The sequence below is a fragment of the Drosophila navojoa genome, chromosome X, assembly GCF_054131105.1.
Source record: "Drosophila navojoa isolate 15081-1374.11 chromosome X, UAZ_NAV_1.0, whole genome shotgun sequence".
Classification (NCBI taxonomy): domain Eukaryota; kingdom Metazoa; phylum Arthropoda; class Insecta; order Diptera; family Drosophilidae; genus Drosophila; species Drosophila navojoa.
Window position 1 is genome coordinate 4,293,436 of NC_142895.1, and position 18,700 is coordinate 4,312,135.

The window sequence follows — 18,700 nt, forward strand, 5'->3', positions numbered from 1 at the left end:
GAATTGAATTTTTTTTTAGAGCAACAGACTTCAACAGACGAAAATACAGCAAAAAAAAAAGCCAATATACTCTCTTTAGGCACTTATTGAACGAGCATAAAATCAATATATATGTAAGTGTGTTTGTGTGTGTGTGTGTGAAAAATGAATAAGTCGAAAAAATTCACCTTTGCAAACCCTTGTTAATCGCTAACATGGGACTTTTTCCAATGCTAAAAATGATGAGAATTTTTTTTTTCGTATTTTGTTTTTTTTTTTTTTTTTTTGTTTTTTTTATAAAAGAAAAAAGAAAACCGAAATATGCGACATAAGAGGTAGGTATAAAAATTTGAAACAGAAACATTATGTAAAAGTTATGTTCAATCCATAATAATAAGAAAAGAAATTAGATCGAATAATAATAGAATAATAAGAACTATATATATATATATGTATATAACCGTTGCACAAATATTGCTCAATCAATCAAAAATCAAATAAGTATTTATATATATATATATAAAGATAATATAAACTTGATTTTCGCTTTAGTTTGAGGTGTGAGATGCGAGACAAACGGATAACTCGGACTGGCTAACTATCTGGCTATCTAGAGATAAACAATCTCTATAGGTATATATACATATATAAGCATGTGTATATATATATGTATATGTATATGTATACATAGTATATGCCCCGACTTGAGAGTCTCAGTTAAATTGTGAGTGGATGCTACGCACCTGATACGTCCGGCTGATGGTAGGGCACCGGCTAGGCGACGTGTTGCCGCTGCCGCTTGCGGTGTCAAGTAGGCGGTCAGGGGCGGGGCTATTTGGGCCTTGGCGCTATTGCTTGGATTGTTGGCGAACTTAACGGTAATCGGTTCGGCATAGCCCTTCGGGGTTTTACCGTTAAGCTCCTGTATGGCGCGTTCGGCTTCGTTGCGTTGATCGAAGCGTATAAAGCCGACACCCTTCGATAGACCTAGAGTTGGACAAACATCAATTATTTGTATTTACCGGCTATCGATCGATTCGTTCGTTCGTATGTATGCATAAATATTGCCAAATTACCAGAAATATTATCACAGAGTATACGAGATGTAATTATTTTGCCAAACGACGCAAACATCCCCTCCAAGTCTGGTTGTGATAGATTTTTGGGAAGACCCGATACATATAAATTAGCACCCTTTATTGATTCTGAACTTGGACGGGCGTATGATACTTTAATAACCTTATTCTGCAAACGCAGCCCATTCAGGGTGTTCACTGCCTTCTCAGCATCCTCGGCGCGCACATAGTTAACAAATCCATAGCCCAAACTCTGGCCTAATGAGGGAGAGAGAGAGAGACAGAGAGAGAGAGAGAGAGAGTGAAATATGTATAGATATGTGATATATGAAGAGGTCTAATGGGTTTGCTTACCTTGCTGCAGAGCCGGATTGAGTGCGGTCAATGATGCTGGCAAGACTGTAAATAATATGAATCGAAAATGTTTTTGCAATGTTATATAGATCGAATCAAAGAGATTTCTCTGTGCAGGCGAACAACTCAAATTATAAAGACTACAAAGTAAGAATATCAGAGCAGTTGCTTAACATTTGCCGTAACAGCTGTTAAGACAAAGAGAAACAATATCAAGTATGAGATCTACACTCTAGAACCATTAACATAAGCTCATAAATGAAATGAAAATAATATGGTCACTCTACAAACTGAACGACTTAAGGCTAGTGCAGTAGAATTGTTAAAAAACTTGGTTAATATTTACCCAAATTACCTGAGACTTTATCACGCACCAGTTTGCAACTCTCCAACTCACCAATGCTTGAGAAGAGCGAGCGCATCTCCTCTTGCGTCATGGTTTGTGGCAGATAGTTGACAATCAAATTGGTACGCGACTCATCATTGCTGCCGTCCACGGAGCCGTTGGTGCTGCCGTTTTTGACAATATCCATGGCGTTGGTCATGTTTTCGTTACTGTTGCTGTTGCTGTTGCCGTTCGTGTTAATGTTGATGTTGATGTTAGTGACGCTGCCTCTACTGCTGCCTGCTGTTAACCGTTAACAATTTTGCTCGCTGTTAACTATTAACAGTTGTGTGTTGTAGTTTCTAGCTCGTTTCTCTGTTAACAGTCGCTCTTGCTGTTAGCAGTTTTGTTCGCCTCTGTTAACTGTTGCTGTTAGTGTTAACAGTGACTGTTAAGCTAGCTGTTCGTCTTTGGCTGCACTCGGTATTGGTTTGGTTTGTGCTTAGTATTTAATCTCACTGCTTGGTTGGTTATACTTATAGAATATATGTACTTATTTCTTGGTATTTTTTGTTTGTTTTTCTTTTAGTATTTTTTTTTTAGAATTTTTTTTTGTGTTTATAAAGAGACAGCTCTGACTGCGCTTTGCACAAGTCCCGTGAAGTTGTTTGTCTGATCGCACAGTTCTTTTGTTTGACTCTTTTGTGAAGTGTCCTTCCGTTTCCTTCTCCTTTTGCTCTTCGGTTTTTGGGTTTTTAGATCAACTACGATCGCAAAAAAAAATAGTATTTTATCTTAAGTTGTTTTTCGTTTTTATCTTAAACCGTTCTTTGGCTTTGCTTAAAGTTTAAAATTTAATTTAAGTTTGAAGTAATTTTTTGTGTGTTTTTTCTTTAGTTTATTTTTAGATAAAAGAGTAAATTTTGCTAATGTTTTTTTTTTTTTTTTGTTATTTTTTTCTTTTGCCTCTTGAGTATTGGTATTTTTTATATAAAATTGCAAAAATGCAAAAAGATAGCAATAATTTTTGTTCTTCTTTTTTTTTTATTATTAAATTTACTTTTACTAATTTGCGCTTCTTCCTTTTGGTATTTTTGTTTTTGTTTTTTGTATGGAACTTAGTTGTGTTTATACATATATAATATGGTATATGTATTTATAATAATGTTGTATATACGATTAAATATGATTATTCGTTATATTCTTCTTCTTCTTCTTGGTTTTTTTTTTTAATATTATTATTTTAATAGTTTGTTTTGTTGGTTTTGTTTGGTGGTGTTTGGTTTTTGCGCTTTGCTTCGGTTGCAGTTTAAAAAATCTTTCTTATCGAATCGCTTCTTGCTCCTGTTCCCAGACCGTGTCGGATAAATGATAATTAGCTGTTCGATTGCTCGCTCGTTTCGTACTCAATCTGCAAATGAAAGAATTTGGGAATTAGAGATATGCCAAGAGTAAAAAAAAAAACAAAAGGCTAAGCTCAGCGTAAAACGCTCTGGGCTAAGCACATTACACAGCCCACTGAAGTCACCCCCCAAAAGCACAAAGCAAAAGCATTTAGCTAATGCCCATTGAGTTGGTTTTTCCTTTATTTTCTTGGATATGTAGAGCCTACAGCAACCCTTTGCCCTGGCCTTTGTCAATTGCCAAAAGCCTCAAATCTCTTTAACAAGTTTCTTTCTGCCTATTGCTCTTATTTTTTTCCACATTTGTTTTTTTGTCAGCAAAAAAAACTTTGCCTAATGGCTTGGAATTTAATTAAATTGTTTTTCTCTGTCTCTCTCTGTCTCGCTTTTGCTCACTCACTCTGCACCGCAGCATGCAAGCTCTCCAGCCGTCGTGCACACGTGCACTTTAGCGCCAGCTTTTGTCTGCCTCCTCAACGAGCGAACTTGAAGAGCCAAAAGGCAGCTTCAAGTATTCCTGATTAGAAACCCATGCGGAGTTCAGTCAACAGCTCGAAAAACTTGAAAAGCTCAAAATGTGCTCCAAATATCATCATTAAAATATAGATCTAACCCAAGCTGAAAGAGAAGTTGGAGAGAAAGTGCCGAAAATAATGCTAAATTGATATGGAAAATTTTAAGCTTAAAGTCCAGACACTTTGAGGTTATCAGGAGTCGAAACAGTCGCGAAACTTTGTGGTCAAATAGGTTGTATAGGAAATATTTTGCAAACGAAATCATAAATCAAATCAACTTTGCCCTCATGCAAACTGACAAAGTATTCGAGTCCAATTGGAATGGTCCAATTGGAAGCCCATTGAGGGGTGGAAACCTAGACACAGGCAAGAGAGCGCAAGAGGGAGAGCGCGAGCGAGAGGGCAGGCGCATTAGATAGAAAGAGAGAGAGAGAGAGTGAGAGCGTGCGCCAGGGCAGTGGCAGGAAAAGGGACGACTCCCTTTTCTGTGTAGATCCTTGTTGGGTTGCGTGTGAGGCTTAGAAATGTGCATAGAAAGGGACCGCATTGAAAATAGGGTAAAAACCTGACGCGAAAAACAAACAAACAAACGAAGCGGCACGTCGCGTACCCCGGACGACGCAGGACACACAGAACATACAGGACACACAGGACGCAGGACAGAGGACATGGGACACAGTCCGTGTTCGGCTTCGAGCGCGTTGCGGGATTTTCGCCTGGCTTTGGGTACGCTGCGGCTGGGTCAATGAACTCGTCGCGTTGCGGCCAGTGTTTTTGGGCTGTTTCTCATAAGCAATGTTGTTGTTGTTGTTGTTGTTGTAGTTGCTGTTGCTGGGCTTGTCTAGTTTCGCTGTGGATCGTTGAATTGCTGTTTTGTGGTTGCTATTGGCTGTTGCATGCGGCATGTGGCACGCGCTAGAAACAGCTGTTGCGTTCAATGAACCCAACGCCAAGGGCCTGAATAGGCCGACAGGACAGGACAACAACAAGAAACCTGATAAGGCTAACGCAGAAAGGACAGAGAGAAAAGCACACACCAACACACACACACACACACACACACAAACACACTTGAAGTGCTGTCACAATGAAGCAAAACGCAAAAAACCAAATCAAAGTCAAAGCCACGAAAGCAGGAGACAAGCTCAAAGGACAAAGGAAATACACAAAGTGGCCACAGTCAGGCAGCAAAGAGGAAGCACACACACACACACACACACGCATAGCTTAACGGTGCGCTGCAGTATGGCTGCATAAAGCAGAGCTGCATCTCAGCAGCCACCAAGCCCAGCCGCCAACTCCTTCAGCTGGCAACCCCCAACGGCCAGCGACCCTGCCAAAGACAACGACACTGCGTACGTGTCTATGTCTGTGTGTGTGTGTGAATGAGCTGTGAATATGAAAAGAAAGAAGGAAGAAGGAAAAAAAATGTGTAATTGACACTTTTGCGCCGATATCTGTGACCTCATTTAAAATGTGTGTCGTACAGCACCTTGAGGTGGGTCAGGGCACGTCTTCGCGAGGCCAAGGGTGCCAGGCAGGCAAGCGATAGCGAGAGGCGGAGAAAGGAATGGAGATAGGTGGAGCGGCATGAGAGAGCGTGAAGGAAGACATGGTAGTGACAGCTGGACGAACGAGAAGAAGAGTTGGAGAAACAGATGAAGATACGGATAGAAGAGCGAGAGAGAGAGATAGTGAGAGTGAGAGAGAGAGAGAGAGTGAGAGAGAGCGAGCGAAAGAAAAAGAGAGAGAGAACAAAAAAGTAAGAAATCGAAATAGAAATGGGAATAGGTCTAAACGAGAAAGAGAGATGCAAAACGGAAAGTGAGTAAGAGAATGAAAGAGGGAGATCAAGAGAAAAACAGAGGTTTCCTCTGAGAGCGAGGAGAAGACAGTAAAAATAGAGAAGGAGAGAAAACGTAACATATATGTGAGAAAGACAGAGATAGAAAAGGAGACAGATAAAATATCAGAGAAACAAGTGAGAGAGGAAAAAATAAATAAATAGAAAGACCAGAGACAGTGAGGAGTTCAGGAAAGAATTAGGGAAAGAGAGAAAGGAAGAGAATAATTTGAGGTATTCCTTACTATTCTGAGCCGTCTTTCTCTTCGCTTAACAAGCATGACGACAACTGCTAAAGTACGAGAGAGGGAAAGGAAGAGAGAGAGCGAGAGAAGGAAAGTTTTACTTTTTCCAGCTTAAAAGTGGCAATTCTTCGGCTCAAGAATCTCAACAATAATTGAGCAGAAAATGAAGGATACAAGTGGAATTAGAAGTAATGATTAAAGTTGGTATACATAGATTTGGAAAGAGAGAGAAAGAAAAAGAGAGAGAGAAAATGAGAGAGAGAAAGAGTAGGAGAGAGATTGGAATTGTTGTAGATGCATATATACAGAGTGAGGGACGATAAGACAGTACATGGAAGAATCCAAGACGGAAAGAGAGATCAATTTCATACTCGGTCGGTTTTTCCTTAACTATATCTTTCTCTATCTCTCTATCTATATATCTCTCTATCTCTCGTTCTCTCTATCAACATCTCTCTCTCTCTCTCTCTCTCTCTCTCTCTCTCTCTCTCTCTCTCTCTCTCTCTCTCTGTCTTTCTCTATCTCTTTCTCTCCATCCATCTCTCTCTCTCTCTCTCAAGCTCTTCATTTCTAGCTCAGTCTCTTCCTTTCACACTCTGTTTATCATTTTTGTCCACACATTGACGCATTGATCGCATCATTCCATGGATTTCCAACACTGTCAACAGCAGTTGTATTATGATTAACACATACATATAATATTATCTCACATGATCATATCAACACTGAACAAAAAAATGCAGACGAAGCACATGAAAAAAAAGCACAGAAAAAAAAGAACGGTAGACATTAAGCACTGTTGTAACTGTTATATACTTACAGATTTCTGCAATACGATAAAGTCGACACAGACACGTCGCATAAAAAAAATAGATAGCAAAGAAGTATATATATATTTCGATATATATATGTATATATATATATATGTGAAAGAAGAAGCAGCAAGAAAAGAAAACTTTTCTTTTGGCTCTATTGATTGCAAAACAGTTGCTCGCGCTCGCTCACTCAAAGGCTGCGTTGGCAACAGCTATCTCGCTCTGACGCACGCTGCTTGAGTTTTAGCTGTAGTTGCTGTTGCTGTTGCTGTTGTTGTTGTTGTTGTTGTTGTTGTTATTGGTCTTGTTGCTGCGTTTGCTTTGCTTAGCTTGGCTTGGCTTTTGCACAGTGTAACAAAAAGCGAAAAAAAAATGGAACAAATTTGACTAGGAACACAATCGATGCGTTGTTGTTGTTGTTGTTGTTGTTGTTGTTGTTGTTGTTGCCGTTGCTGCTGTTGTTGTTGCTTTACAGTTAGCTTGGCTTTCGTCAATCGAGTTGAACGTATTGCAATTGATGTTTGCCCGACACGAGTGTTTAAAGCGAAACGTAACGAAACGATAGTAGCGATAGTTGGTATATATATATATACTGATATATATATACCTAAATATATATCATCTGGTATATTGCACAGAAGAGAGTCTTGCACAGAGTTATTGCCGTTGCAGTTGCAGTTGTTGTTGTTGTTGTTGTTGTAGTTACAATTGCAGTTGTGTTTCTGTTTGTTGTTGTTTTCTTCTTTTTTTTTTTAGTTGGAAAAAACGTAGAACACAACAAATTTGTAACTGAATACAACAGAAAAACTGGTGCAGAGGAGTCAAAAAATTATAAATGAATGTTCTCGAATGAGAAACACAACCGAATGGAATCAAAACCGAACGAAAGCAACGAACGAACACGTACGACTGAACAGAAAGCAGGCGCCGCCGGTCGCGACTCCGTATCCAGTGTATCCTTTAACGACGCCCCACACCACGCGCACACGGAGAGAGAGCCAGAGCCAGAGCCTAGAGACCAGAGACCAGAGCGAGCGAGCGCAACCACCCGTCGCGCTGCTTTCGTATGCGCCGTCTCGCTTGCACGCGCACGCCATGAATCGCCGGCCGGCTGGCACACACCCTTTTGCGCGAGCGAGCCGGCTAGAGCTAAAAGGCATGCGGTCTCGCTCGCACGCACGAGTATCGCACTTTTTCTGCTCTCCAGGGATACCGAGGAAGAAAGCGAGTGAGGGAGAGAGAGAGAGAGAGGTGAGAGAGCGAGCTTGTCAGAGTGGGTGGCTGTGGGACGGGGTGTCGACTGTGTCATATGCAGGCTATGCAAGTGTATATATATGTACATACTTTACATATACATATACATATACATATGTATGTATATGCAAAGTGACATCCATGTATGCATGTGTGTGTGTGTGTGCTTTGATATGGAAAGCAGATTAAGTACCATCTGGCGTTCATCATGCAGAAGAAGCTCTCTAAATGCCACACTCCACCTGAATGTGTAAACAGCATTTAGCATATTATCAATTTAATTGATCTACTCGTATACATTCTTATTCCTAAGAGATCGTATGTTGGCGATATAAAGCTGAAAGATCTTCTAGCTTTAAGAAAAACTTTGAAACTGTCAGGAACTTGACTTTAAAGAGAAAATGCATGGCATTTCATTTGATTCCTTACCTTATATAATGATAAATAATAAATATTCAAATTATATAGTCCCATAGCACCATAGATCTCTTCAAATTTTCTGTATCCCCTTCGTCATTTCTCTATAAGCTTACTTGTTTGTTTTTCAGGAATGGCTAAGGAGCTATGTACTTATGGATTAAAAGGTCAAAAATGCAAAATAATTATAATACTATACAACTATCAATATGATCTTTATATATACATGCCTATATATCATATATACGAGGATATATATATGGTTACAGAATCAAGAGTACAAAAATCAACCACGTAGAACTCATAAGTTGAATATAATCCATAATTTTGTAAGATCTGAATAGAGTCTAAGAGCAGAGTCAACTGAAATATTTTAATAAAATTTCATGAATTTAACTGAAGGATAATTGCTAGCACTCAAGCTAAGTACGAAATTCCGCAGACAAGTTTATATATAAGTATATAAAAATAGATATATTTATATATAAATATGTATATAGATATGCTATATATGTATGTATATATATATATGTATATATTTACATGAAAAACCCAAATGATTTCTGGATAAAAGCTTTTGGACAAAGAAAAATGAGAGAATTTAGGCATTGCCGCAAAACCCAAACCCTCCCAGGCGCGGATATAACACGCAATAAGGATACGTAGAGCGAACAGTATAGAGACTGTGCAGGCGAGAGTGATAGATAGAGACAGAGTGTGTGTGAGAGAGAGAGAGAGAGAGAGTGTGAGAGAGCATAGCAATGAGAGCGAGAGCGCACGCGTCTATTATGCCGGCAGCCGGTTGTCTGTGAGCTGAGAGCTGAGAGCTGAGAGCAGGCACCTTGCAGCAGCAGTCCATTAAACTGAGATACACACACACACACATACACACACACATGCACACCCGCACACACACACAGCTTCCTTATGATAAATAATGAAATTTCAACGTTTTGGGTTGACAACAGAGAAGATGAGCAGCAACAAAAAAAAAAAAAAAAACTTGCTGGAGCAGAAACTAGCCTGAGGGGGAGTACTAGATGTAGAAGTAGAAGCAGTAGAAGAAGAAGAAGACGAAGATGAGAGCAAAAGGCAGCAGCAGCAGCATACACAAGGGGAACTGTCAACTGAACGCAGTCAAGCTAAACATCAGTTGGTGGTTTCGGCTACGGCGGGTGGTTTGGGTGGTTGCTCAACATTTGGAGTGGCAACCGTTTGCATTTTGTTCTTGTTCTGCCTCTGTCTCTGTCACTGCCACACTCCCACGCCCATGCCCACTGCCCAGCACCCCCCGCGCCTCTCCCTTGCATTTCGAAAGTGTTTCTCATTTTTCGCATAGGCTCTTCAAGATAATTCCGCTTATCTTTTGACCCAATTCGTTTAATTTTTGTGATATTTTTTTCCTTCTGTTTTTTTTTTTTTTTTTTTTTTTTTTGTTTTGGGGTGGTTCCGACTGGGGCCTTGAGCATGGGAGTGTCAAGTGGTTGGGTGGAGTTGGCTGGGGTTTGCCATTGAAAGCTCGTGTGCGAAATAAGCATTCATAAAGTGTGAACTCCAAAGATAAAAGATATTGAAATACTTGCGTTTGCGTATCCTTAACAAGTCGGGCCAGAGTATATGGCCTCAAGCATTTGTTGACACAATCAAGGGCACTCGAGAGCTGTGAAAAGTATTCACAGAGCTCTATTCTGTTGTTGTTTGGTCTCGGCTCTGCCCTGTGATTCTAACTAAAGCAAGTCGAGTCTTTGATCCAGACAAATAGTTTTCCTTAATATATATAATAGAACGAATCCTGGCCTTTTATAGAAAAACTTTACATTTATCTGGTAGGTTTTCTAAGTTTCTCAACCGCACTGGACTAACCCTAAGGCAAATGCTGTCTAAGCTACTATTTACATGCTCGAATTTCCCATATTACACGACCGAAATCCTATGGAAATGGCGAAATGTTTTGGTAGCAGTGGAAAACAATGGGCAAAACAGGTTCAGGAACTTGCCTTGAGGCAGGCAGCAACCCCTTCAGCCTTTTTCCAGTCTTTTTTTTTTTTTTTTGGCTGCTTTGTTTTGCTGTGTTCCTGACTATATATCACAAATATGACCATATGTCTTCATTTTCCAAACATTTCTCCGACTTTCACACATGAATGTGTGTGTGTGTGTGTCAAATGCCAAAATGTTTTTCAAGTTTTGACAGCGACAAAAACAAAAGCGAGCAAATAGGCGTGCTGTGGTTTGGATATGCCAGGCTAGGAAATACCTTAAGTCACTGTTTATAAAGGTAGAGTTCTCCAAAAGGGGAATTTTGAAATCGAAAATAATCGATTTAAACTATCGATCATATAGAAAGAAACTTGCTCTATAAAAGAAACTCAGAATAGAACAATCTATGTACTCTGTAGTTTAATATATGTCAAGATCGAGTCATTCATTCAATCATATAGACAAACGGACAGATAAACAGAGCTAAGTCAACATCGATACGTCTATCGACTCCCTTAAGGACGATATATAAAAGATCAGGCCGAGAGATTTCGAACCCATCTACCCCATTTCGACACTCGCAGCGATTGCAAGGTATCAGGAGAGGATCGTAAGTGGAAAACAGTGTTGCGAAACCCGTTTGTGAGCGTAACTCGTTTCTTGTTGCCGCTGGAGAGCGTCGACCAGAACAAATCCATTTGCATTTGAAAGTAGACAAAATAGGGAAATGTAACACTTTTTCTTCTTTTCACCACCGCTCGTTGCACCACCGGCACCACCTCCAGTTCGCGGATGACAGCTGTCAAATCTCTAGTTGAACATCGACTTATTGACATTTTGCACTAGGGTTTGCCAATATATTGCAATGAAATGCTAGCTGAAAGCAGAGGCGTAGTTGAGCAGGGGTTGAGCTGAGCCGAATATGCTGGCTCAACTGAAGGCCCAACTGAAGGCAATTTGAGATTAAATAAGTTCCTGATCAAGAACAAAGGCTGCTTGCTATAAAATAAAAATATTATGCAATATTTGCACACTTAAATGTTATCGATAACTTTAAGAGCAGCTGAGGCAGGGAAGAACTCTGCCTCCTAGCGTTGCCTCTAGCATATAATCAGCAACGTAATACCGCGTACCTAGCCAAGCATTCGATGCTATTTAAAGAATTCGCCTGGCTACATAAACAAGCCCTCCCTCATGCCGGGCTGAGGCTTGACGCCTCTGGCAATTGTTAGCAGTTGCCTTTGATGGCAAATTAGTTTGCGCCCCATTTTTCGCGAATTTCGCTATGAATGTTGCCTAGCTACTCTCACTCACTCTCCCTATCTCTCTTTCTCTCCCTCGTTTGAGCAGACAGACGCCGAGCATGTCTCCCCCTCATTTCATCTCGTTAGAGTAGAGTTCAATGCACTCAAAAATTGCATAGGGCGTTCAGGTAGAGCCAGAGACATTGAATTGATATCAATCGAAATGCCAGCCACATGAACAATCCAGCCAATCAGCAATGGACCACGTCCGAACGGACCGTAGCCTGCTAGTTAGAGGTAGCCGCTCAGCTGTTACATGTGCGTACAGTGAAGCCTGCCAGCTGAACAATAGGGCTAGGAAACAACCCTCGGCTCGTCTAGCCACGTCTTGCCTCGTGTGTCTAGCTGCTTCGATCCGGCCAAGGGTTGTCCGTGTGCTAAATGAGACGTTACAAAAGGTGAGCCAGCGCCTGGCCAGAGCCGTTGCATAATTATAGACACCCAACACTTAACTGGATCTATCGAAAGCGCCTAATTAGTGACCCATTTGAGTAATTCCGAATGTAAGTCGAACTGGGCAAATGATACTATGATAGAAACAGTTTCTTGTATTGCTTAACTCAACTCAATCTAAAATATAAGATAGATCAGTTAAAGTTAGTAAACGATCATCAGCTGATGTAAAGCTTTAAAAGAGCTAGGGGTGAGAGAGAGAGGAAAGAGAGAAGCGATTTCGGGGAGCGAGATGAAAGTGAACTGGTGGAGAGAGATAGAAAGAGGGTTGATAGATACATATGCAAAAATAGAGGGAGAGAGCGAGAGAGGAAAAAGAAAGATACAAAGTGAGTGGAAACGAAGGAGACAGCGAGAAAAAGAGGAAAATCTTAAAGAAAGTTCAAAAGAAACTCGAGGAAAATAGAGAATGTTTTATAGTTATCAATGCTCGCTTATCGCTTCACTTGGGTGATGATCATCAACTCAAATCCGCCGACTTAAATATAGATGTATGCATGTACGAGAGAGATTGCAAAAGCATTAAAGTTACTCTCACTCTCTTTCACGTTCTTTATCTCTCTCTCTCTATATCTACCTTTCTCTCGCTCTTTCACGTTCTGTCTCTCTCTCTCTTTATCTCACTTCCTCTCGCTCTTTTACGTTCTTTCTCTTTCTCTCTCTCTTTATCTCACTTTCTCTCGCTCTTTCACGTTCTTTCTCTCTCTCTCTTTATCTCACTTCATCTCGCTCTTTTACGTTCTTTCGCTCTCTCTCTTTATCTCACTTTCTCTCGCTTTTTCACGTTCTCTCTCTCTTTTTCTCTTTATCCCACACTCTCTCTCTCTCTTTCCTTATCTCACTTTCTCTCTCTCTCTCTCTCACGTTCTCTTTCTACTCTTATTGATGATCATAACTGCTAATTGCGGTAAGAAAAATACTCAGTAATAAATATCTTTAATATGACGGAGACTAAAATCGAGGGAGAAAAGGAAAGTGTGAGAGAGATAGATAGAGAGAGAGAATTTATAATTTCAATGGCTTTTTTACACTCATAAGGTCCATATACATCTCCATCTCCATATCTCTCTCTCTCTCTCTCTCTCTCTCTCTCTCTCTCTCTCTCTCTCTCTCTCTCTCTCTCTCTGTCTCTCTCTGTCTATCTCTCCATCTATCCATCTCTATTGCTCTCTTTCGCTCTATCTCTATCTTTCTCTCTTTATACATCTTTATTTTTATTGCAGATCATAAATACATACATGTACACAAACACATCTATCTACAACGTACACACACACACACACACACATGATATATACATAGATGCAACTCACCTGGCCAAACGCTCATTGCACCACCTGCAGGCACTGTGTCCATGCAGGATATTGAACTCTGACACAATCCTATGTACAACAGAAAAGCCTGGCAGAGCAACCCAAGCTGAAGCAACGGCTGGTGGGTGCTGAGGAGGCGTGGCGTATGGGGGTGGGGGGAGGTAGCTGTTTTGCTTTGGCTGTTGGCAAAGCGTCTGCCGGCCGGTGGCCAACTTGTCTATGCGGGCAGCCCCACACACACACATACACAGACACACACACACACACACACACACAGACACACACACACACACACACACACACACACACACACACACACACACACACACACACACACACACACACACACACACACACACACACACACACACATACAGCTGCCCCACTCCTGTCAACGCCCACGGCTGCTCGCTCTTCGTTTCATTCATGTTCTCTCCATGTGTGTGTATGTGTGTGTGTGTGTACATGTGTTTATGTGTATTTGTGGGGCGTTGTTTTGATTTCCATAGATTGCGCAATCCTCGCGCCACACAATTTCGCTCGCATCCTGGCCAGGAAGCAAAGCTCACACAGAGAGAGAGCGAGAGAGAGAGAGAGAGCTGCGCATGTCACTCACAGGGAGAGGGAGTGAGACACACAGAGAGAGAGAGAGAGAGAGCGCGCAGTCAACTGTGTGTTGTGGCTGGGTGGTTTGGGTGGACTGAAGCTGCGGGTGGGTTGAAAGTTTTTCTGCTTGGCTTTTCGTTTTGGGGAGCTGCGCACAATGTGCGGAAATTGAATTTGCGGCAGAAAGCAAAAAAGGAGCAACAACAACAATAACAACAACAACAACAACAATAACAATAACAACAAGCGAACAACAACATAGAGCTAGGGAAAAAAAAAAACGTTGGCTCATTGCATTTTTATGTGCTGTCGACGTGGCAGCCGGCAGGGTGCGCCTGTGTGTGTGTAAGCTCCACAAACACACACACACACACACACACACACTCGTACATGGAACCGGCTTTTGTTATTTCGTTAGCTCATAAAATGCTATTTCATGTGTTTTTGTTTGCGCTTTTTTTTCGGCTTTCATAAATTGCAGCACGTGTGTGTGTGTGTGTGTGTGTGTGTGTGCGGCACAACAAGGCGACATCAGTGATAGTAATATGTGTACACACACACACACATACAAATCCATAGAATGTACCTGCCATCAGCAGAAATAACTTCCAAAAATTGCACATTAACATTTATTGAACGTCGCGAGGGTTGGGCGAGAAATTTTTGGGAAATTTCGGGTGTTGGCGACTATTTAAAGAAGGTTATATTTAGTGACACAAGTGCTGGGGTAGGGGAAGAGCGCTCAAGAGTTCAGGCAAAGTTTCGGGCAAGTTATTTTGACAAAGTTGCTCTAGGTGAAGAAGTAGAAAGAAAGAGCCAGAAACAAACAAGACCAAAGGGTTGTTGCACCCTTAAAGTGGACTTTAAAGCGTATAATCAAGTAGGAAATATTCAAGTGGAGATACATATATATGAAATGACATTTTAAACTGTTGGACTGTTGGGCAATGCATGAAAATGTGGCAGTATTATTTATAGATTTAATGCAGACAGACTGTCAGATCTGCATAGAGCACCAAACTATCCAAAACATAGCTCAATATGAAACTGTCATGTAAGTTAATGAGAAGCAAATTTCTTAAAATATAATAGAAAACTGTCTACAGAGTATAAACTAAACGGGAAGACTATTAATGGATCTAAGCTTATTGTTTATTCAAATTTCGTTGTTCTCAATATTTTACAGTGTATTTCCCAAAAGAACACTGCCACTTTGAGTTATCTTAGGCTATTCTGTAATGAAAGCGTACATATGAAAGCTGAATTTGAGCATGAAAATCAATTTTAAGCCCTAGGATTCATAGTTCAATATGAAACTGTCATGTAAGCTAATGACAAGCAAGCTGTTTACAGGGTATTACCTAAACGGGAAGACTCTAAACGAATCTTAATATAATAATAATTTACAGCCTTTGAGATGCTTAGTAAAAGCTGTAATACACTTTCTTATGTACCTCTTTAAGTATAGAGTAGAGTAGAGTCATTTACATAGCAATACCAAATTATCAACTGGAGCTTACTGTAGAGGAAAACGTTTACTTCAAAGAAATACGTGACAAGGAACATACCCTATATGAATACTGCAAGCTCTAAGCACACAATGTAAGCCTTCCCTAAATCAAATATTAAAATATAAAAGAAAGGTAGTCAAAGTAAGCAAACTCTATGAAAACGTGGCTAGCCTATAAAAATACGTCGAGCTTGTATTTATTTCTATACTCATTCAACAAAGTGTAATGAGTATATTGGTTTTGTTTTTCTGCCTGAATTGGATACCAAATTTTAAAGGGTATCTTTGGCATGCTATAGATGTTTTCGGATCAGGTTTACTTTTTAAAGAGCTTCAGTCACACATCAGTCCCTTACTTCACCCAATATATGCTCTATACGGCGCATAGGGTATATGCAAGTCGAGCTCATTCTACCAGCTGTCTCTCCACTTGGCATTTCAAGTTTGTATACTCAGAATGTTTTTCGCTTTGCACAAGTTTTTCTACAGCCTTCTTTGATTAGCTAAAAGTTGCAGTGTTGCAAAACGAAACAAACAAAAATGAATTAAATGAAAGAAGAAGAAGAAGAAGCAGGAATGTGTGTGCTTTATTTGAGTTGTAGCGAAAGGGTTTTTGTTCAGCTTTTGCTTTTATTTAATTAAATGCAATTGAAGTGCACTTTTGATGCAATGAAAACAAGTTTTTTAACCAACATCGAACCCACCCAGGCCAGCCAAGCCAGCCAAGCCACCCAAACTACCCCAACCACCCAGAGCAGCATCCAGCAGTCGCCGCGGCGACGGCGGCGGCGGCGGTGGCACCACCGAAAGCCCAGCCAAACTGGCAACTTTCATTACCTGCGCGACAGCAACCACTGGACCCAAAGTGCAGCCACATAACCACCAAAAACCCGCCCAACCACCAGCCCTTACAACCACCATCAGCAGCAGCAGCAGCAGCAGCAGAGGCTGGAGGAGGAGCAGGAGACGGAGTACAAACAGCAACATGCAAATCCATAGCCAAAGCTGCTGCCAGTGGCATTAGCCAAAGACTTGTTTTTTTTTCCAATGCTCGCTCACAAATGAGTATTGCGAGCATATTGGTTTGCTTGAAGGTCCTACGAATCTATCGTAACTAGAGACTTGAGATTAGAGAAGCTAAGAAACTGATTCTTCATATCAAATAGACGTATGCATATATAGTCAGATATAGCTTTAGTAGTTAGTAGATCTTAGGATTAGATAGAACTACAGAGCTGCCCATATTCGACGGCTCCATCTGGCAGCCCTACAAGGTTGCCCATATTCGACATAATAGCTGATCAAATGAAGTGCAATAGTATAAAGGACTTCAATGAAACCAAAAAGAGCTTTGAGATGTGTTTTTTAGTTAACCTACACTTATGTCATTATAGATCATTCCGAACAATCATATAAGACTTAATTAAGCAGACTCCATTTAATCTTTGTAAACATTTTTTAACTCTCTGCCCAGATTTCATAGCTAACAAAAAACCTCCTATATCTCTAAATTCAACTATCGCTTACATTAAAACTATCGCAAGTAGTATAGCTCTTGCTTGGCTGGCAAATTTCATTTAAAATTCGCTTAAAGTTAGCCCAGATCATTTCCTCTCTTTGCTAATCAGCCTCGAGCGAGTATAATATAGTGACTAAAGCTCTACGTTCTATTTTTTCTAAGGTCTTACGCCGAATGATTTGGGTTTACTTCCATTGAGTACGGCATTGTGTAGTGCATTCAGACAGCTGAAAGACCGAGTCAATGCTTTGGCTTTGCTTTGCTCTCTCTCTCCATCTCTCCTTCTCCCTCTCTCATCCTCTCTCTCGTTTTTTATAAACATCAAAAATGTATAAACTGACAAACAACAACATCGTGAGCAACGAGAGCCCAACAACAATGCCTGCAAAAATTCAAAATTCAAGCAGCACTCGAGAGCGGGCAGCGCACGTTAATTGAAATGGACAGAGCATCCGGACTGCAGCCACAACAGCCCCTTGGCCAGCAGAAAGTACACGGCCAGTGGGCGGGGCACGTGCCAGACTCTGAGCGCTGACAGGGGCAGCACCAGGCGGCACAATTCACAAATTCGGCTTAGAATATCGTATGCCATGTAACTCCAACTGTCGGCAACGTCATGTACTGGTACGGTAAAAAATAAATACAATAAAGTACCTAGGTACGGTACATAGACTCTAAAACAAAACAAAAATAGGGAAAGTAGACATGAAATACCCCTTGCAATATGTATATAACAGCAGCAGTGCCATGGAGTCTGAGTATGGTCAGCCCATTTGATATGGTATCGATAGGTAGTGAAGGGATTGAACAAAATATGTGTATATGGCAAAGGTTGATCCATTTTTCTCTTATATCTCTATATCTATGTAGATCTCACATGTGAGAATGATATATAGAGTTAGGCATTCATTTCATATGTTGAATATATATATTACAATGTGAATTACTTTTCTATATATATATATTACTGATATGAGCTACTATTATAGATCTACAAATACCAGTATTCCCATGCCGGTGTCTATAGATACCACTACACTACTCTATTGTGCTATACATCGATATGCATACATACATATATAGTATACCTATACAAACTCTACTCTGCTCTATATACAGATGTGTACTATGCTAATTCCTCTCTTTAGTATAGTTGTACTACCTCTATTCCTTGATACTTGAACTTGATACATTCCAACTATGTTTATGTATATTTCTTATCATATACTATACTCTTCTCAATAGAACACATACCTAATACCTAATGAAACTTTTCCAAGTTCACACGAAATGAAAGAGCATCAAGCATTAAAGAGTTTTACCAAGTAAAGTCGAAAAATCGTTGTAAAATTTCTCCATTTGGAAACTTTTTTTGCAAAGTTTCCGGAGCAGATGAAGTGCTAAACAATTAATTAAAAAAGTTTATTTCTCTTTAGCTCTGGCACTCTGTTTTGTTTCGCCTTTCTTGACTCATTGCGAGCATTAGCCGCCTCGAGTGGACGTGAAAGGCAATTCAATCAGGTTGCCAAGCAAACGAGCTGACAATTAAAAGCAAAGAGGGAAACAAACGAAAAACAATGCAGAAATTTCATTTTAAATATATTCCAGTCATATATCCCTTGGCTGCGGACTTAAAATGGGAGAAGCAGGGAAAGAAAGAGAGAGTAGAAGTATATCTTCTGAGTCGGACATCGGATTAAGTTTTCAGAGCTTTAAACGTTCAACAGCCTCAGGCTAACATCTCTGACTTAACAGCTAGTTTACTCAAAATGTATACACTTAACAGAAT

General features: G+C 40.3%; 1 protein-coding gene across 5 annotated transcripts in view; it reads right to left on the bottom strand.

The window, feature by feature from the left end:
* Positions 1-18,700, bottom strand: part of fne (ELAV like RNA binding protein found in neurons) — a 158,150-nt gene that overhangs the window by 3,745 nt on the left and 135,705 nt on the right. Inside the window, exons 1-6 of one of the 5 annotated variants that reach the window (XM_089263538.1) lie at positions 6,561-7,482; positions 1,756-3,145; positions 1,410-1,454; positions 1,056-1,313; positions 723-966; positions 168-212 (exon numbers count right to left, since the gene is read on the bottom strand). In XM_089263538.1, the coding sequence (XP_089119664.1) occupies positions 168-212; positions 723-966; positions 1,056-1,313; positions 1,410-1,454; positions 1,756-1,954 (791 nt within the window). In that variant the 5' untranslated portion in view covers positions 1,955-3,145; positions 6,561-7,482. Of the gene's footprint in view, positions 1-167; positions 213-722; positions 967-1,055; positions 1,314-1,409; positions 1,455-1,755; positions 3,146-6,560; positions 7,483-18,700 lie in introns of those variants that run through there. The other 4 variants (XM_089263537.1, XM_089263539.1, XM_089263541.1 and 1 more) reach the window with 4 other exon arrangements.